This window comes from Brassica rapa, chromosome A09 (genome assembly GCF_000309985.2).
Source record: "Brassica rapa cultivar Chiifu-401-42 chromosome A09, CAAS_Brap_v3.01, whole genome shotgun sequence".
NCBI classification, from domain to species: Eukaryota; Viridiplantae; Streptophyta; class Magnoliopsida; order Brassicales; family Brassicaceae; genus Brassica; species Brassica rapa.
Window position 1 is genome coordinate 24,498,550 of NC_024803.2, and position 20,588 is coordinate 24,519,137.

Consider the following 20,588-nt stretch of genomic DNA (forward strand, 5'->3'; position numbering starts at 1 on the left):
AACAAGCAGGGAAAAAAGTCATGAGATGATTGAATTACGACTACAAAATGAAGCAAAAAAATTACCTTTTAAAGAAATAAAAGAGAAAAATAAAATATTGCTAAAAAAACTTAGCTTCTATCGATGATGTTAATATTCATGAATACATTTGATCTGAACAAGAAAGAATCATACGAAAAATGCGTCAAGAGCAACAACAACAATCATTTTCGGTTACACAAAATTTGTTGAACAATATTTTGGAGATTTTGGAGGTTCCATAGCAAATTTACCAGACTATTAGTGTTGTTATAATATTTAAATTTGAGTAATAATTATGTCTTCATGTGTCTTTTTAATAAGTTTTTATTATGTTTTTTTTGTAATATTCTTGTTGTTTAATTCTAGTTTTAAAATATTATAAATCTTGTTTTAATTTTTTTTATTTAATTTCATGAGTAAAACCAAGTTTATATAACAAATTTGAAATATTTATGAGATATAAAAGTTTTAAGGATTAAAACAATAAACAAAAAAAACAATAAACAAAAAAAATATTTAAGAATTATAAATATGATGTATAATTGTAAGGACCAAAATGCAAATAAAAAGATGAAACTTCAAATTTGAAGTTTTGAAAAGTGAAACTCTATATTTGGAGTTTCACTCTTTAAAACTTCAAATTTGAAGTTTTGAAGTTCCTTTTTGGAGAGCAAAAAACTCTATATTTGGAGTTATAGAGTTTCTTTTGGAGATGCTCTAAACTTTTAAATTCATCAGAGTAACTAATCAGTTTTAGTTTATGTTTAGTATTGTTTTCAAATCTAGTTCAGTTCGGTTCTTTGGATTCAGATGTTTTACCCATACATATTTTCTTTTACTAATATAATGTAAAATAATTATTCTCGGTTTATTGAACATACATAATTATTGATTATACTTTAAAAATACCAATAAAAATGGTTGAGAATCGTGTCAATATTTGTGGGCATGTTCTAAAATGGACGTAGTCTAAAACCAATAACCTGTATGTTCTTATAATGTGATCTCTTCACCCAACACTTGAATTCTGTTTTTTAGTCGATTTTACGAATTTTATTTTCTTTTAAAACTTTTCTGATTTCTGATTTTTTTTCTTCCAATCTGATTATGTTTTTAATTTTTTGTCTGATTTGAAAACTCCGTAAAAAAAAAATATTTGGCTTAATTATCCAACTTTGTGTGTGGTATTTTTTACCTCAGTCTAATTAATTCATAACCAATCACAATTATTTATTGCATTCGTGTACAGAAGCCTCAACCATAGCTAAGTTCAGCAAGATACAAAATTTTCAATTCTAAAAACATTCACATTCAATCATTTATGAATCTTAATCATTTTTAATTTATTTCTTTCAAAATGATATTATTCATTAGTTGTACGGAGAGAACTTCAGTTCACTAATACAAATGTTAAAAATGCAAGAACTGAAAAGTGAGTTTATTAAAAAAAAATTAGTGTGAACACATTAAATTGTTTGCGGTAGAATTAAAAAATTAGTATGTGAACGCATTAATTGTTAAATGATTGTGAGACTGAAAAGTCAACATACTTAAATTGAAATCAATGTGAAGTTGACATGTGTTCAATATAGTGTGAAAGCATTAAATGACAATGCTTTTCTTTTAATATATAGAGAATTTTTATTAAAATGATTAAGCTAGCGTAAAAGAAAAAACTAAGTTTTGTGATGACTAAGACTATTTCGGAGGCATTGTACATGTTTGGAGGAATTTCTGTGTCAACAAATCTAGGACAAAGTTTGAATATAATTTTATAAATTCTGTTTCAATATCAGAATCACGTAAAAAAAATGCTCCCGACAAAGACGGAAACGGCGATGCTTATGGCGATTTAGGGCTTCAATGGTTTCGCGACGGTGGGAACCAGGTATTTGGTGACGGAGGCTTGATTGGGGCAGACAAGGATCATGGATATATGGAATGGAGATCTATTTCAAATCTCAGAGGTATTGCGATGGGGATGGGAAAGAGGTTTTCAAAGGGATTAAGGGAACAAAATATCAGAAAGGATCAGACTTTGATCATCATCAAGATCAAATCGCAAGGCTATCAAGGTATCATCTTGGATCCCTCAATTGCATGGTTTTCCTTACTTATCAATGAGATCGGGAGGATCTATTTTGGATATGGTTTTGTGGGATTAGTGATTTGTGTAATCTGGAACGAAATTCTATGGATTGAATTTCTCTGTGGTAATGAATTGGGGATGGCGAGTATTCTGGGTCTTGGTTCATATCTGATAGTGAATCATGGGGATGAGGCTGGTACGAGGTTTATATTTCGTTGTGACTGTTGTCTCTAAAGTTTCTAGTTTTAATGACACAGAGTTAGTATGGTTGAAAAGAGGGGCTTTCCAATCTGTTGCGTACAGGGTTCACTGGTCTTGCTTTGATGGAGAGGTATGGAACATATTTGGTTTGGTGATAAATATAATTTGGAGTCCTGATGTTTTACAGGTAGCTGGAGAGTTTGATCGTACCAAACGGGGTGAAGCTGGTGAGTTCGGATCAAGGTGCAAACTTTGTTTTAAGGATTATTGAGAGTAAGGAGAGAAGCGGTGAGGGATACAAATGGGGAACCTATGACTTTGAATCACTGGAACGAGATCAAGCTAGGGGAGAACGAAGTCTGAATGCTGTCTCTTTAAACACATTCAGCTTCTTTAACAACAGGCTTTCTCTTCTGCTGCAACTAGAATTTTGCTGGTTACTTGGGAAAGAGGCTGATCTAGTGCAAACACTGATTATTGGGATTAGAATCTTCATGGCATTGAGCGGGGTAGCGGGGAGCTTCATAGGTCGTAGGGTGATCGACATATTAACAAAGAATTCAAGTCGGAGATCCTTGATTCAAAGTCATCAAACTTCAAAGAGCAGAGGTTTTTGGGATGAGTTATATGGATGGAGGAAGACAGAGAGTTCACGGTTTTCAATTATAGAAAAAATATCAAATGATTTGAGTGGTGCAACTGGTTTGTTTGTTATTATATTGATTGAGCTGTGGTGTCCTATAGAGTTTGACTTATTTCAAAGATCACGTTTTGGGATACGAGGTTGTTTGGATTGGAGGTCATGTGGTTTTAATGTTCAGATTAGTGTAAAGATTCGTCTTTTCCTAATTTTGTTGATAGTAGCAAGGGCTAAGTTTTTTCCTTTGTGTCAGTTTCTTGTACGTTATGTGTTCTCTGTAAAGAACGATAATGGTAAATTTTGGAAAAATGAATTTTTAAAGTTTTCTTGGAATATAATGCAATAGTTCAGGGCACAAAAGAAGGATATTAGGTGGAGTGTGATAATAGGGTACCATTACACCCGCCGATTTGGCTCTTCGGAGCGAATGAAGAACAAATTTTTTATATGAGGATATTAAGTTGGAATTGCCGAGGAATGGGCAGTAAGTGGACTATAAGTTATTTAAGCAAGATAAGACATAAACATAAACCGAACTTTCTATTTTTCTCAGAAACAAAACAGGAATCAGATTTTGTCCAAAAGTTTCAGGCGCACTTTGGTCATGATAATTTGGTCACAGTGGATCCAGTGGGAAGAAGTGGGGGATTAGCGCTTTTTTACAATAATGAGTATTAGGTGAAGGTATTATATTCTAGTAACCGAATGATTGATGTGGAAGCAGAGGCTCTAGGCAAGAAGGTGTATCTTACTTTTGTATATGGGGACCCAGTTCAAGAAATGAGGGAACAAGTATGGAGCGCTTAACTAGATATGGTCTGACGAGATCCGAACCTTGGTTCATTATTGGTGATCTAAATGAGATTCGTGGAAATAATGAAAAAGACGGAGGATCTATATGGAGTGCAGATTCATTTATTCCTTTTAATAATATGATACGAAATAGTAGTTTATTGGAATTTCCGGCTCGGAGAAATAAATTGTCATGGCAAGGAAGAAGAGGAAAAGGGAAAGGGGCAGTGATGGTTCGCTGTCGTTTAGATCGCGCTTTAGCAAATGAAAAGTGGCATACGTTATTTCTTTGCTCTTTTACAAAGTATCTGGGAATGGTGGCCTCTGATCATCGACCGGTGGTGGCTTATCTAGACGACAAAGTTCTCAGGAGGAAAGGACGATTTCGGTTCGATAAAAGATGGATTGGACAAGAGGGCCTACTGGATTCGATTACAATGGGTTGGGCAGACTCCAACGAAGGAGGAGTGGAAGGGAGAACATGGGGTATTGTGGAAAAAATTAGCAATTGTCGTCATGAAATTGCTAAATGGCGGAAAAATAATCCACCTTATGGGAAAGAAAAAATAAATGAGTTACAACAAGCACTGGAAGAAGTACAAACAGATAATACCAGGTCACAAAAGGATATTTTGGAGGTGTCTAGGAAATTACAAGAGGCATATAAGGATGAAGAAAACTACTGGCATCAAAAAAGTAAGAATGTGTGGTACTCATCTCGGGATCTTAACACAAAATTTTATCACGCTTTAACTAAGCAAAGACGGGTTCGTAATAGGATTGTGGGTTTACATGATGTTGATGGGAATTGGATTACCGAGGATAATGGTGTGGAAAAGGTGGCAATAGATTATTTCAAAAATCTTTTTAGTACAACCTCCCCATCGGAATTTGATAGTTTTATGGCAGAGGTTACACCTGGAATTACTCTTCAGATGAATCAACGATTATTGAGGCTAGTGACAGAGGAGGAGGTCAGAGAGGCTTTGTTTATGATGCATCCTGAAAAGGCATCAGGACCGGACGACATGACCGCCCTTTTTTCCAACACTCCTGGCATATTATTAAGAATGATTTGGTTGAAATGGTCAACAATTTTTTGGTTTCGGGAGAAATGGATGCAAGATTAAATATTACTAATATTTGTATGATCCCAAAGACGGAGAGACCCACAAGGATGACGGAGCTGCGACCAATCAATCTATGTAATGTGGGATATAAAATTATCTCGAAGGTTTTGTGCCAGCGGTTGAAAATTTATCTTCCCTTACTTATATCCGAAACTCAATCGGCATTCGTGGCAGGACGGTTAATCTCGGATAATATTCTCATCGCTCAAGAAATATTTCACGGACTACGGACCAATAAAGCATGTCAAGGAAAGTATATGGCAATTAAAACGGACATGAGCAAAGCATACGATAGGGTGGAATGGGACTTTATTAGGGCCTTACTGCAGAAAATGTGATTTGATCTTCATTGGATCAAATTGATGATGAAATGTATTTCCTCGGTTCAGTATCGGATTCTTGTAAATGGTCAACCATGTGGCCTCATTGTTCCAAATAGAGGCTTACAAGGAGAACCTTTATCACCATATTTATTTATTCTCTGCACTGAGGCGTTGATTACAAATATAAAAAAGGCAGAGAGAGGGAAACAACTAACATGAATGAAAGTGGCAAGAGCTTGCCCACCGATATCTCATTTGCTTTTTGCAGATGATAGTCTATTCTTCTGCAAAGCTCAAAAGGAAGAGTGTCAAACTATTCTCAGGATTTTAAAGGAATATGAAGTAGTTTCAGGGCAGCTAATAAATTTTGATAAGTCCTCAATTCAATTTGGACATAAGATCGACGAACCCGTCAGACATGAATTAAGGGATATTTTGGGCATTCAGAATCTTGGAGGAATGGGATTCTACCTTGGTTTACCAGAAAATTTGGGGGGTTCAAAGATCCAAGTTTTTAGCTTTGTCCAAGATCGATTAAAAAATAGAGTTAATGGGTGGACTTTCAATTTTTTCACAAAAGGCAGAAAGGAAGTGATCATTAAATCAGTGATCACAACTTTACCAAATCATACAATGTCTTACTATCGATTACCTAAGGCAACTGTGAAAAAATTGACGAGCGCGGTCTCATAATTCTGGTGGAGTCCAGGAGGAAGTACAAGGGGTATGCATTGGAAATCATGGGACAAGGTATGTGTAGACAAGGACGAGGGCGGTTTGGGATTTAAAGACATCACTGATTTCAATACAGCGATGCTTGGTAAACAGTTTTGGCGTCTGGTAGAGAAGCCAAACACTTTATTTTCTCGTGTTTTCAAAGGGCAGTATTTCAGAAATGCTTCACCTTTGGAACCGATCCATTCATACTCTCCGTCATATGGCTGGCGGAGTATTGTTTCTGCTAGATCTTTGGTAAGCAAAAGACTAATTAAACGGGTGGGATCAGGTTCTTCTATTTCTGTATGGATTGACCCATGGCTCCCAACCACTCGCCCGAGACCCGCAAATAAAAATCAACATAATTTATACCCGGATCTTAAAGTAGAGTCTCTCATAGACTCTACCTCACACACTTGGAATTCACAGGCAATTCGGGCTTTGGTAGATCCAATAGATGCAAAACTTATAGAAAGCATACCACTGAGCAGGACTCAGAGGATAGATAGAGATGGATGGCACTTCACAAATAACAGAAAATATACGGTCAAATCAGGATATCATGTAGAACAGATTTATCCAGATAGAGAAAGGCCACCATTATTAATTGGTCCCACGGTAGAAGTTATGAAGGCTCACTGCTGGAAAATACGTTGCCCACCAAAGTTAAAACATTTTCTATGGCAATTAGTAACATGATGTATAGCAGTGAAGAAGAATTTACAGGCAAGAGGAATACAATGGGATATTTGTTGTGGAAGATGTGGAGCCCACGAGGAATCCATAAATCATGTGTTTTTTGAATGCCCTCCAGCAATTCAGGTTTGGGCTCTATCGAAGATACCATCAAATCTAACTATCTTTCCGACAAGTGCTCTCTTCACAAATATGGATCATCTGTTCTGGAGAGTTATTCCACAGATGGAAGAGCATCAGTTTGCATGGATACTATGGTATATCTGGAAAGCTAGGAATAATAAAGTTTTCAGTAATTTGGATATTGATCCTTTTGATACGCTTAAGTTGGCAGAAACATAATCAACACTGTGGGCTGAGGCACAGATTTTGAAAGAGCAGAGGACAATACCACAAATACTAGATACGACCTTGCCGTCAATTCCAGGAAGATGGTGTTTTGTGGATGGCTCATGGAAAGAGAGTGATACTTTTTCAGGACAAGGTTGGTACAGGACTTTAGAAGGATTTGATGGATTATTGGGGGCAAAGAATGTTTGGGCTACTCTCTCTCCCCTTCATGCGGAGATGGAAACGCTACTCTGGGCAATGGTATGCATGAGGAATTTACGTCAATTTCAGGTTACGTTTGCAACGGATTGTTCTCAATTGGTGAAGATGGTTTCGGAACTAGAAGAATGTCCAGCTTTTGCAACTTATTTGGACGATGTCAAGATCCTGAAAGAGAGTTTCACCCGATCAGAGATTATCTATGTACCACAGACGTAAAATATAAAGGCGTAAAGACTAGCACGCAGTGTTAGGAAGCAGCCGTCTTTCGTCGTTCACATGGATACGGATCACCCGGTTTGGTTTACAGAGTCAGAATGAGTTTGTAAAAGTCGATGACAAAAAAAAAAATTCTGTTTCAAAATAAAAAATATTCAAAATTGCTTGTCATCGCTCAAAAATCTGTTTTGATGCAAGATTTTTACATCTTTTTAAAAATATATTTAGCACTCTTGCAATAATTTCGTAAAAGAAAATTTTATTTAGAATCGTTTTCAGATTTTTGAATGCACAAAACTATATTTTTTTTTTGGTTATTAGAATAGTTCTTTTGGGTATCGCTCTAATGTGACGATGTAAACAGTACAACATTTTACGGCAATCTATATACTTTTCTTCAAGAATACTTCCATATCTTACATTTGAAACATTTGTTTCTATATTGATATACGATATGCAGACAAGATATTGTAAGACCTGTTTTTTAATCTTTTAAACTATTTCACTATGCTCTTTTGTCCAAAGAATTTAATTTTTATTTAGACGACTGTGTAAAAGTTTAAATGTGTAAAACTTTAGCTATTGCATGCATTTATATCAGGTCAGAAATTTTAAACATAAATGAAATTTTAAAATAATATTTATAAATTAGTTTTATCAATAATTTTTTATGAAACTTTTATTTTGAAAATTTTAAATATCTTTCAATAGGTGTCATCACACCTTGTAATATGTTTGGAATTTGTTCTTAGTTTGGAATATTGATATCACTCAAATTATCTTAAAGAGTGACTTTTACTCTCTCAAATAAAATGCTCAATTGTAGTACTTAGAGATCGAATCCACAGAGACTCTAGGATTATATAATAGATTTGGAGTTTTTGAATTAAAGCTAGATGGTTATGAATAAAGCAGTAAATGAAGCTAAGGTTGAGTGAACCAGGTAATTGTTCAGTTGATTGATTTTAGGTTGTAAGCAATTAAATATGAATATCTAGATTCATATGACTTCTCACGTGTGACAAGTATGCTTTCTGTGAATTATTAGGAATTTATAAATGTTATTTGTTTTTGAACTCGAACTTAAGTTATAATCTATCAACTTACGTTTCTTTAGATTATCTAATGTCTAGATCTCAGATTTCAACTTTCGTTTGTTAATCAGGAGAAAGTGTCGATCGATGGTTCCATACGAATATCGATCGATACACCTTTCAAAACGTCGATCGATACAACAGTCGTTATGTCAATTGATGTTTATTCTAGCAAGCATTACGAGTGGGTTTGATAGGTTCTCTAATCTCCTAGACCAACCTTCGTGTGTATCCAGTTAATTAGATAACACTAGTTTAGATTCAGGTAACAGACCAAACTTCTGCGTGCGCCAATTAATCCTAAGATCTAAGTTCAGGGTGATGAAGCATAGACTTTGCAGTAAGAACAACTAGATGAAGAACTATTTAAGTTTCCTAACAAATATTCATTTCAGCAATATATAAATCAACAATTGAAGAACCCTAAATCTAACAGTAAGACTACTCAGGCATATTCATAAAGAACATTATGATGGTCTGAATAATACTTAATAAAGTAAAGAAGAAAAGCAAACAAAGTAGAGTAATAGACAAAGAAATTTAAGATCTTCTATGTTATGAAGTTCAGATCTATCTTTTCAATCTTAAGCTCTCTTCTTCTAACTTCTAAGTGTAGAGATGTGTGCCTTCAAAAGTATCTCTCTCTAAAAGTTTGTGTCTAGATAAAACATAAAAAAACCCTAATAAATAGTCTAACAGGCGGTCATGGACCCATGGTGCAAATTTTGGAACTTCTGGATAAAACTCGTAATTTTCTTAAATCATCATTAAACTTCGCGGATGGCTCACCGTCAGTCGACGTTGATAATGATCCGTCGATCGATGTTTTCTTCAATAATCGACTCCGCCTTCATGTTTTCAGCAATGCTTTCATAAAAGCTCCAATTGCCCCAAAATCACCACTTTACTCCAATAGGTACATGAACATGTAAGTACTCTAAAAAGACTCCAAAATGCATATAAAAAACTTTAACAACATATATAAACCATGGGTAAAAGTGGGTGAAATCCATGTCATATCAAATAGAGACATTTTTGTTTTGGAAACAACAAGACCATTTTTCTCGTAACATAAGAAAATGTCTGACATTTTTGAAATGTTCATCAAGAGAATTTGAAAATATTAGTATATCATCAGTGTAGAAAATGAAAAATTTGACTATTCAGATAATATATGGTTGACAAAAAAAATCAGATAATATTATTCATGTTTTTTTTTAAACTGAGAATGTGAGTTTTTAAAAAGAAAATTCCATAAAAATATTCCAACTAAATTTCATTATGCTTTTTAATAACCAAATTTTTTGGTACCCATTTTAGTACCCCCTACTAATTATTTAGTTCATTTTAATAGATCAAATTTTATAATTGTTCCCCTTTTAATACCCAAACTTTGTTTATTTTAAGTAAAAATATAATAAGTTTTAAACAAAATTAAAAAACACTCCAAAATCTAAGAATTGTTTTTTAAGCTCTAATGTTTTTTGATGATTAAGTTCTAATTTTTTTTTAAGATTTAGGAAATAAGGTAAATAAATCAAGGAGAAAATTTCAAAAAAATTTAAAGCTTAATTTTTGAAGAAACAATTTTTTTTTCTATTCAGAAAACAAACTAAATTCAATATTTAAAACCTAAAAACTTATTACAAAATTTAAGATTATAAAAAATTTAGTCACTTTATTTCTTAAACAGAAAGAAATAGAATTTTCTGAGAATGTTTTAAAGATTTTTGAAAGATTTTAAATTTCGTTTGAAACTTATTATTATTTTTAATTAAAAATTAAAAGTTAGGTTATTAAAAGGGGCACAGTTTTAAAAGTTTGTGTTTTAAAATGAACAAAATAATTATTTGGGGTATTAAACTGGGTAACAAAAAATTTTGGGTATTAAAAAGCTTAACAAAATTTAGTTAGGATATATGAACTTTTCCCTTTTTAAAACCAAAAGACATTAGATTATATTGATACTGTCCAACAGGGACTTTAACTGCACTTTTATAACAATCATTTTCAGATATGTGAATTTTCCAAAATCCTAATTTGAGACCAAACTTTGAAAATCTGTGGGTAGAGTACAGTCTTTGAAGTAAATATGTTTATTTAGTATTGGATATCTAATCCATTTAAAAGCTGTGTTTAAAGATCTGTAATTAATTACTAAACTTGGGTTCCTCTTTCAATTTTTAAATTTTTATTTACATTAAAAGCAGCACAAAACCAAAGAAATCTTTATTTTGAAATTAATCATTTATCTAGATGATCAGAAATTTATTTTCTACAATGTTTTTCTAATTCTGAATTCATTAAAATTGGAAAAGCTTTTGTGGGAATAGCATTTGCAAGAAAGTTTTCATCAAAAGCTAAACCAACAATACGTTGTTTTCGATTCCACAAAACTAGTTGATATATCTGAACAAATTTATTGCTCAAATAGTTTATTTTAGTTTTTTTTAAATGTCTTTTGTATTTAAATTTTCTATGGTCTTCTGAAGTAAAATTTCTAATTTTAAATTTTCTAAATAGAAGGTTTTACTATGAATTATAAATTTTCGAAAGTTTTCTTGTATCAAACAAGCTTTTATCATATTTAGACTTTGCTTCTTTGGTGTTTCATTAAATTTAAAATATATTTTTTATATTTGATTTTTAAAGGAATTTGCATCATTTATAACTTTATATGGTGTAATCCAATTTATAAATTGTGTTCCTAAAATAATATTCTTCCAGATTCCATCAATAAAAACATCATCTTGTATTTCTAGAGGTTGTGTTCTTCGTATAGATATAGATACACAATATCTTTGAAATTTTACCATCCAAATTCAACATATCCAAACTTTTAAAATCCCTTATATATTAATTGAGAAACATTACAATATTGTTTTGTAGCCACGTGTCACCATGAGAACGAAATTCAGAATTCTTAGAGAAATAGGTTAGTCCATCTTAACTTATATTATACTTTTTAGTAAACTAACTATTAAATTAATAAATAGTGTACAAAAGAATATTTCCGCACTTTCCTTAAATAAAGCTACGAAATTGTCTAATATGGTTAACGTATAAATGATAATTAATGATTATGAATAATAAATATTTGATAATAATTTTTGTATCTTAGCTCTTTTTTGTTTGATTTTATATTATTAAAATATATTAAACAATCACATTAACCATATAATAAACAAAATTAGTTTTTTCTATGTTTTATTTTGAATTTTTAAAATGACTATAAATTACTAAAAACGTTAAATGTCTCACACTAAAATTTTGTGATCAATGGTTTAACTTTTTTTTTTGTAATAACAAGATATAAATGATCATAAATCGTATGAATATGAAGTCTCATTTACTAGACATTCATATTATATATTAATATAGTTTAAAATTAAACTATAGAACATATAAAAGTACTTAAATATGATAATTTCAAAGTTTGCATTGAAAAAGTATTGAAACTTTAATATTTTAATTTTGAAATTTGCATTAAAAATTGCACATATTAGAAATTTTATGTTTATTACATGAGTATGAATTCTCAATAATAAATATCTATATTAAAATATATTATATATCTATGTCCATGTCAATGAAATTTAGTTATATACAATATAAAATAATTTTTTATTTATTTATGTGTTTAATTTAATTAACTACATAATGCGAATACAAATAAATAATAATAAATAAAAATTATTTTTATATATAACATTTATTTCGTGCAATTGCGCGGATCTTGAGCTAGTATTATTATTGTTTTTGAAGCGGATCAAAAGAGATCTGAATGTGTTGATAGTGTTATCTAATTGGGCCAAGACTACTAGATAGTTTCTCATGGGCTGGGCCGAGACTACGAGATGTCATCATCCATCCCCCCTCGAAACGATTCTGCCATGGCGATCATGGCTGTAGCCGCGCTCTTTCACGCCAGGTTCCCTCTTATCGCCCGTCGAACTTTCCCGTCCTCTGTTAGTTACTGTCCCCGGACTCTTCTTTCCAATGAATTCAGCTACCGACTACAATCGATTATCTGTTTCTCATCTTCCGACGGTGGCGGAAGTGGCGGCGTTAAAGATTCCGATATGGTTGTTCCAGAAGTTCAGGGCCCCAACTTTCTGAAGTATAGCGACGAAGAGTTGATGAAGCAATGCAAATTCGAGACCTTTAGAGTTTCAGGGCCCGGCGGACAACACCGGAACAAGCGTGACTCCGCCGTCAGACTTAAACACCTCCCCACCGGAATCGTGGCTCAGGCCGTCGAGGACCGTTCACAGCACAAGAACCGAGCTTCTGCTCTTAACCGCCTTCGCACTCTCCTCGCTGTTAAAGGTCTTAACTCCGATCCCTTGTCGCATGATTTCAAATTGAAAGTTGACAACTTGCTTGTTTCTTCAGTGAGGAACAAGGTGGACATTGAAGCCTATTCTCCTCCGCCTGAGCTTCTGCAGATCCTACCTCCAAAGTCCTCCATCAGAACTTCTTCTTCTGGTTCACAGATTGGTCCCAACAATCCTAAATTTGTACCTGTATCACTCTCTCTCTCTCGCTTTAGCCTTTAGCTCATCTCTCGTTTTACTCACAAGTACTCGTTTACAGGGAATGCAAGCTTTGCTTGACGTTATCTCTGCTTCTGACGGTTCCATCGCTGATTCTGCCAAGTTGCTGGGGTGAGACTACTCCTTCTTCAACATGTACTTCACCTTATTGTCTTTTGCCTGAACTTTGAGTCATCTTACTTCTATTTGATGTTTCAGTTTGAGCACTGGTGGCTTGTCTCGTTTGATACTCTCACATGATGGTCTTCGTATGGCAGTCAATAGCATGAGGGCAGCCAAGGTACGTGCCAATTTATTTACTTTGCCGATAACTGTTTTATCTTTTATAAGGTCCTGCTTTTAAACTACTTTAGATTTAATGGTATCTTGGAATGAATCAATGTGAGAGTATGTTCATTTGGTTTCTGCCTCCTGGAAACAACTCTGTGTGTTGATGCGCGTGAAATGAATGTTTTTTGTCTTCCTTAGCTCTTGCTATTTTATCATTGTTATTTGAATTTTTCAGCATTCTGACTAGTTTATAAAGTGACGAACCTTTTTCTGAGTTTTCAGGGAATGAAGCCTCTCAAGTAGTCTGGATGTATAGATATTTGAAGAATGATGGTGGGACCTTTGAAAATGTCTACCATTTCTATGCACCTTATTTTGTATACAAAACAAAGTATAAATGTTGAGTTCTGTCTACCATTTGTTCTTCCAATATCATTCAATAAAATTTTATAAATGGTATACAAAACAAAGTATATGTCACCTATTTTGAGATGATATACTACTAAATAGGCTGCTAAAATATATTTATGGTAATTTTGAGTCCCATTTTGTTGTGATTGTGCTGGACCTTGAAGCTAATACAGTTGGAACCATTTTGGATTAGATTTCTTCCTATTATCTTTGTTCTTGTTTTCTCTCCATTTAATGAATTGCATGCACGCTTAAAATTCAATTGACAGCAACTTGCAGTGATGTTATCTCCCTTTGGAAGATATGATTCTCATATAGCAACGTAGAGATGGCTCTCGTTCTTTCTTTTTTTTGTTCCTGATGTTAGCTACACTGCTACAGTGAGTGCAGTTAATACACGCTAAATATCTTGGTCAGTGGAGCAAATGAAGAAAAACCGATCACTGCCTGGAGGGAATGTTCTCAGGTATATTGGACATTTGAAAATAGCAAAAGAGTGAGAATCAGATTCTTGCAGAATGAGGTTCTCCTCTTCCCCACACAGCAAAAAGAAATAACTTTTATGGAGTTGACTCTTGAGAAAGAAAAAAAACCCAAGAGTTGAGTGAGAGTCTCGTGGGTGCCTTCTGACTCACTCCTTTGTATATATTTACACATGAATCTCAACTCTGAAGGTATGCTTATTGCGAGATTCCTTGACTTCTCTTGGAATGAACGTCAACTATTCACCTTCTGTTTTATCTCTGGTATGATGAATCTGTAAGATTCTAACAATGGAGTAGTATATGCAAAATTTCTATGATTCGTATAGTGAATGATCAGCTTTTGGTAAAATGAACTCTATGTTGATGCCATTGTCACTCTGCTCTGTAAAGAAAAGCAGATATATGTTTGTGGGGATGTTCTATTTTAGTCATAAAGTTCTTACAGCATCTCTCGCAAAAGTGACGTTGACTTTCATTAGGCCTAAGCCCTGTTTAATACTATTTGCAAGGATAATTCCAATTCCAATTCCTTACTTTAAGTTGATAGAAAAGATTTGATTCCTCACCACCATTTTGTTAGGGGGGGGTTTTCTGTTCTTTTATTGGCAACTTTCTCCTCTTGCCTTCATGTATAATTGTATAATCATGTTACTCATGTATATATACACTTCACTACAGAAACAGTTCTTATAAGACATCACAAATCCAATAGTGTTGTTTAGTCTTGTATATATCAATGAGGCTTCACTTATCTGCCAAGTTTAGGCAAGTTCTTGGCCACGCCAAGGATCAAGCCTCTATTGGCAGAGCTATTGTACAAAACTACAATGAGAAATCTTTTTTTGACATTGAAGTTGCTGTGGTTCGAGCTACAAGCCATGATGATTGCCCTGTTGGTGACAAAACCATGCACGAGATTCTCTTCCTTGTCTCTAACACTCCGGGAGCAGTTCCTTTTCTTGCTGAGCAGATCTCACGCCGTCTAGCCAAGACAAGAGATTACTTAGTCGCTGGTAAAACTCTGTTACTCATCCACCGTCTCTTGCGTAGTAGCAGTCGCTGCATCGAGCAGCAGTTGCATATAGCACACACCTCTGGCCATCTCCAAATAGGTTGCTGCTGGTTCATGATGAGCCAGGATCATCCATCTTTTGCTTTTCTGCAGAACTATGTAGCTTATCTCGAAGAAAGAGTTGGATGGATCATCAACCAAGCTGGTAAGCTTGAACCTGTAATGTCTGGCGGTACAAAGTGTAGTCGTTACAAAGAGAAATCAATGGATCTTGTGTTCCATATCTTACCAAAGTGCCAGGAATTCATTGCAAAGGTGTTGAAGTGTTCACCGGTTGATGTATGGCCTATGGATAACCTGGTCCAAGCTGCTACAGGCAGCATCCTAAAAGAGAGTTTCCATGTCTACATGACGTATTCTGATGGCATAGCCGCACTGAGTAACATGCTATTTGATCTTTCAAGACCCGCGAGAGATTTAGCTTGCGGGATGCTGAGAAAAGCTTCTCAGCAGATTGAAGATCTTCGTGTCATGTATGAAAAGTGTAGAGGATTCACCGGGATGAAGAGCTTGGATTACCCATCTGTGCAAGCTATTACCATGGATCATATAGTAGCACTGGAGCAATGCTCAAGCTATAATACTTGTGCAGGTTCTGTGTTGAAGCGCACTGGCGGTGAAAGAGGTTTCTCTGTCTCCACCAACTTAAGAGATTCAGTCACTTGCAATGAAAAAATTGCATCTACCAGTCTTTTCTTGTTACCAGTGGAGACCAAAATCAGCATGGTATGGGTTGTTTTTGACAATGAAGAATCAGATAAGCCAACAGAGAGCATATGAGTGTTGATCATTCATCTCAGAGGAAATATAAGAAAATTGTGGAATGAAGAGGTATAGGTTTGGTTTATGCACATAGATGCTTAGGAGGGAGGATTGTGTCTCTGATTCATGTTAAACAGTTTTATTGTTGTCAACTTACATAATACCAATCAATACACGTTTTTTTTACCGGATTTCATATAATAATTTAGTGCATATTTTCAGTGTAACAATTTTGAAACAAGCGATTTAGTGTTGTAAGGGTTGACGTGCTTGAAACTTGAGCTGTTTAACTTTGTGTATCACACAACTCACGAGGATAGATTAAGAATTGATACGTTCCAAATCGTATGTAACATAGAGTAATTGAGATTAAACAAATATGGTGTAAGATTGTTTAACTGATTCTTAATAAAAAAGATAGTTGATCTCGAATACCTTGTGTTTTTGCCGACTTGATCTAGAATTTTCAAATTTAAGTACTTCTAACCTTGTACTGATAAGAAAACAGATTCATTATGTCCGAATAATGTTTGGATAACAATTAAAATAGAGAATACTTACATACAATGTTTTTAAACCCGACCTGGACACTGAACCAGACAACTTACCGGATCATTAGGTCACTGGATCAATCGCGAGTGAACCGCAGATTAATAAATCAATTAATTTTATTATATAATAATATATTAGCTATGAAAATAAATATATAAAAACTAAAGTTTAATATTTTATAAATGTTTTTTTAAAACATAAAATAATAGTTTGGATATGTATATACTTTATGTTTAAAAAGTATTTAACAAATACTTAACTTTAGTTTTTATATTTTTATTTTCATTTGACATACAAAAATAACAAAAAATAGTTTAGACTATTTAAAAATTTCTGTAACAAAGGAAGAATTATGACATCTAAAAAATCAAGATATAAAATTCACAAATATTTAAATATCTAATGTGAATAATAAATTAACTTCAAATTCAAAATAAACTAAAAGTAAAAGATCATTGTAATAAATTATCAATAACGGAAATAAACTAACACCAAATCACATCAACTAATTTTGGTTTTCTCTATCATCGTTCACTTCATTTTCTTTAGGTGGCATAATGAAAAATATTTATCAAAATCTAAAAATCACAAATATAAAACTGAAAAAGAAAAACCTAATTTTTTTTGTCAGCACCTAACTTTTTAATTGAAAACTTAGAACATAAAATATAATCTAAAAACTAAAAAAAGGAGTAAAAATTATTTATTGGTTCAACCGGTGGTTCAACTATTGGTTCAACCGGTAATTCAACAGGTATCGGTTTTTGGGTTTTAGTGGATTTTTGCAAGGTTTTGCGAGTTTCTAAATATTGGGTTTTTTATAAAATCCAAACTAAGTTTTTTCTGGGTCACTGGATTTACCGGTTCAACCGCGGATCCGGATCGGATTTCAAAATACTGCTTACATTAAATCCTACTTAACAAGAATGATAGGCCTATTCTGTATTGGGCCATTTATAAAAGACCAAATAGTACCACGCATTAAAAGACTTCTCTAGATTGACATGAAGTGTCTGGAGAATTACAGAAAACACTCGCATGTCTAAAAGACTAAAACCAAGCAAGCTTATTTGAAAGCAACCTAACGAGAGGAAAAAACCTAGAACGTTCTCAATTTATCTCTCAAGTAGAAGAAAAACATGCATGAATGTTCGAGAATGTATGAACATTCTACACTAATATGCGTCTATATATTCACAACAGATTTTGCTCCTTAACACTCGTAGAGAAGAGAAAGAAACAAGGTCATCACAAGAAGCAATCAAAAGTAAAGAAAAAACAGTCCCTCCCGGTTTACTCCCTCAGCAAGAAGAGCCAAAGATGAAGCAGTTCTATCTTGCTTTGTTAGGTCTTTTCTTAATAACTCTGTTCTTCGGAAACATCAAAACAACTGAAGGGTCCTTGCGAGATCCTTTCAGAGTCTTGGAGCAAATCCCATTAGGTCTTGATAGGGATCAGAGCATGGCTCTGTCACCAGCGAGAGTGGACTGGAAAGAAACACAAGAAGAGCATGTGATCAGGCTCGATGTTCCTGGGATGAAGAAGGATGAGATAAAGATAGAAGTGGAGGAGAATAGAGTTGTGCGAATAAGTGGCGAGAGGAAAAAAGAGGAAGAGAAAGAAAGAGATCAGTGGCATAGAGTGGAGAGGTCTTACGGAAAGTTCTGGAGACAGTTTAGAATGCCTGATAACGTGGATTTGGACACTATTAAGGCCAAGCTTGAGAACGGTGTGCTCACCGTTACCATAAACAAGTTTTCAACCGACAAAGTCAAGGGTCCAAGAGTTGTTGACATTGAGTTCGAAGAGGACCAAACTGGCAAATTTAGTTCTGGTTAGTCCTAAAAAGAGCTCTTGATAAATCCAGAAACCGAATTTGATGTGTTGTAAGACTTTTGTAATATATATTAACTAAATGCAATAAAACATGTAACAGGTCTTTATATTATGTGTGTGTTTATCGATCAGTCCCAACAAAAAGTGATACGAAAACTTAAAGAAGATGTAATGCATAACATAAGTAACTTCTCCTTCTCGCCATGTTTAATCAAAGTACAAACAACATGCAAAAGAGAGTATCATAATAGTTTTTTTGCTCGAGTAACATGAGAAGTCAGAAAGTAACTGGCTCAAGAAGCAACATATCTTTTGCTGGAAAATCACGTTATAACATTACAGCAACAGCTGTTGGGTATTAGTAAAAAGTGTAACCTCTGGAGAGATCAGCCATTTAAAGAATGGAAAAATTATTACTTTCGCAGCTTCTCTGAAGTCAATTTCCAGTGTAAATCATCCATTGTCCATGACACTAGCCATTAGAAAGAAGAGTGCACAGCTATGTCAGGTGATATGGAAAAATCTAGGACCATCCCGAGATGTCATAAAGACATCAAACTGTCAAGTATCATATATATCTCCTCGCTCTTCGGATGCGACTTGTCAAGAGAATAGAACTGATTGACCTCACTATCGATCATAATCCAGCTACAGCCTGGCGTTTTATAAGCATTATGGTGTTTAATCATCTTTCTAGCTCTGCGTGCCTCTTCCCAGTTACCCATCTCTCCATATAAATTTGCCATCATAGAGATGTAACCTCCATTGTTGGGATTTAGAGTAACCAGATTGTTAACAGCAACTATAGCCAAATCCAAATGGCCATACTTCCTACAAGCATTGAGCAATGATCCCCAAATAGCTTCGTCTGCTTTCATCTTCATCCCGGCCATAACTTCCAATGCTTCGTCAAACAAACCTGCCCTGCCTAGAAGATCTATTAGGCAGCCGTAATGCTCAATCCTTGGCTCAATATTGTATCTGTTTGTCATGAGGTCTAAATATTCTCGACCTTTTGTTACCAAACCTCCATGTGTACATGCATTGAGAAGACCGATAAAAGTAATGTGATCTGGCTTTACATCTTTACTCATCATCTCTTCAAACACTGCTATGGCCTCTTTGCTTCTACCATGGAGGGCAAAGCAGTTTATCATGGAGTTCCAAGCTATTAAACTTTTCTTGTTAGCCGTCTTAAAAACAGAGCTTGCTTCCACCAAATTGCCACATTTTCCATACAAATCCACCAACGAATTCGAAACGAAAATATCGGAAGAAAGGGAACGACGGTATGCAAATGCATGAATCCCCTTGGCTAGCTGAAGGTTACCAGTTTGAGCGGACGCGGATAGGACACAAACTAGAGTTACCTCATTAGGAAAAACATTAGCCTCATTGATCATCTTTCCAAACAGAGAAATAGCTTCCACAAAGAGACCGTTCTGTGTACAAGCAGCAAGAATGGCGTTCCAGGAAGGGACATCACGCTCAGGCATTTCGTCAAAGAGAGCAACAGCATTGGAGATATCACCAGACCTCGCATACCCAGAAAGCAAAGCAGTCCAAGAGACAACGTTTCTCTCAGACATTTCGTCGAACACTTGTCTTGCAAGAGGGATGTGGGAAACAGAGGAGGCGTATGCGTGAAGCAGAGCAGTTTGCACGACGAGGTAGTGATGGAACCCGGACTTGAACAAATGCGAATGGACCAAAGGAGTGGAGAAAGCAGAGGAGAGATGCGGTGTTGCTTTGAGGACAAGCGGGTAGATGAAGTGATTAGGACGAGGAACAGGGCGGTTAACCATAAGACGGAAGAAGGAGAAGGCGGAGGAAGCATGGAGAGGGAGAGCAGAAGAGTAAGCGGTTAAAACGGCGGCGTAGAGATGCGTATTGGGGTAAGAGAAGCGATCAAAGATGAAACGAGCGTAGGAGATGTTACAGAGACGAAGAGTGCAGAAACGGAGGAGCTTGAAACAGAGGAACGGTGAGTGACTTAGTCCAGCAACGACGAGAAAGGATTGAACTTGCTTCAGATGATTCAAATGGGTCGACTTGGAAATCAACAAGTCCGAGACAAATTGGCCGGTTTGAGGTAAAAGCTCCGCCATGCGTGACGGCGCGTGGTTTTGTGTCAGAGGTATGGGCTTACACGTGTCCCCATGTGCTATTCCAC

General features: G+C 34.8%; 5 protein-coding genes across 6 annotated transcripts; 4 read left to right on the forward strand and 1 right to left on the reverse strand.

Annotated features, from left to right (window-relative positions):
* The first annotated feature begins 545 nt into the window (after nucleotides 1-545).
* Nucleotides 546-11,653, forward strand: LOC117128234. The gene is made up of 2 exons (XM_033280239.1): nucleotides 546-2,096; nucleotides 2,499-11,653. Exon 2 carries the CDS (start codon nucleotides 3,746-3,748, stop codon nucleotides 4,871-4,873), a length of 1,128 nt encoding a protein of 375 aa, XP_033136130.1. The 5' UTR covers nucleotides 546-2,096; nucleotides 2,499-3,745; the 3' UTR covers nucleotides 4,874-11,653.
* Nucleotides 11,654-12,321: 668 nt separating this feature from the next.
* On the forward strand, nucleotides 12,322-13,904 carry LOC103840063 (peptide chain release factor 1). Of its 2 annotated transcripts, XR_004451483.1 has the most exons (6): nucleotides 12,322-12,800; nucleotides 12,867-12,997; nucleotides 13,068-13,138; nucleotides 13,226-13,307; nucleotides 13,580-13,735; nucleotides 13,770-13,904. XR_004451483.1 is itself a non-coding variant. In XM_009116548.3 (5 exons), exons 1-5 carry the CDS (start codon nucleotides 12,329-12,331, stop codon nucleotides 13,598-13,600), a joined length of 777 nt encoding a protein of 258 aa, XP_009114796.2. In that variant the 5' UTR covers nucleotides 12,323-12,328; the 3' UTR covers nucleotides 13,601-13,831. The 2 variants fall into 2 exon arrangements, 1 of the variants encoding a protein (XP_009114796.2); XM_009116548.3 differs by having other exon boundaries at nucleotides 12,323-12,800; nucleotides 13,580-13,831.
* A 254-nt stretch (nucleotides 13,905-14,158) lies between these two features.
* LOC103840064 (putative clathrin assembly protein At1g33340) lies at nucleotides 14,159-16,225 on the forward strand. The gene has a single exon (XM_009116549.3). The coding sequence runs from the start codon at nucleotides 14,930-14,932 to the stop codon at nucleotides 16,043-16,045; it is 1,116 nt and encodes a 371-aa protein (XP_009114797.1). The 5' UTR covers nucleotides 14,159-14,929; the 3' UTR covers nucleotides 16,046-16,225.
* A 1,428-nt stretch (nucleotides 16,226-17,653) lies between these two features.
* On the forward strand, nucleotides 17,654-18,544 carry LOC103840065 (22.0 kDa heat shock protein-like). The gene has a single exon (XM_009116550.3). The coding sequence runs from the start codon at nucleotides 17,900-17,902 to the stop codon at nucleotides 18,416-18,418; it is 519 nt and encodes a 172-aa protein (XP_009114798.1). The 5' UTR covers nucleotides 17,654-17,899; the 3' UTR covers nucleotides 18,419-18,544.
* Nucleotides 18,545-18,653: 109 nt separating this feature from the next.
* Nucleotides 18,654-20,576, reverse strand: LOC103840067 (pentatricopeptide repeat-containing protein At1g33350). The gene is given in 2 exon segments (XM_009116552.3): nucleotides 18,654-20,547; nucleotides 20,550-20,576. Coding segments are annotated over 2 exon segments (1,617 nt in total). The 3' UTR covers nucleotides 18,654-18,957.
* Nucleotides 20,577-20,588: the final 12 nt, after the last annotated feature.

Excerpts from the sequence above, each read along its gene's own strand:
- LOC117128234 (XM_033280239.1), top strand. The coding sequence starts at position 3,746 with ATGGAGCGCTTAACTAGATATGGTCTGACGAGATCCGAACCTTGGTTC.
- LOC103840065 (XM_009116550.3), top strand. The coding sequence starts at position 17,900 with ATGAAGCAGTTCTATCTTGCTTTGTTAGGTCTTTTCTTAATAACTCTG.
- LOC103840063 (XM_009116548.3), top strand. The coding sequence starts at position 12,329 with ATGTCATCATCCATCCCCCCTCGAAACGATTCTGCCATGGCGATCATG. Across the intron at positions 13,139-13,225 it reads GATTCTGCCAAGTTGCTGGG|TTTGAGCACTGGTGGCTTGT; the intron begins GTGAGACTACTC and ends TTGATGTTTCAG. Across the intron at positions 13,308-13,579 it reads ATAGCATGAGGGCAGCCAAG|GGAATGAAGCCTCTCAAGTA; the intron begins GTACGTGCCAAT and ends CTGAGTTTTCAG.
- LOC103840064 (XM_009116549.3), top strand. The coding sequence starts at position 14,930 with ATGAGGCTTCACTTATCTGCCAAGTTTAGGCAAGTTCTTGGCCACGCC.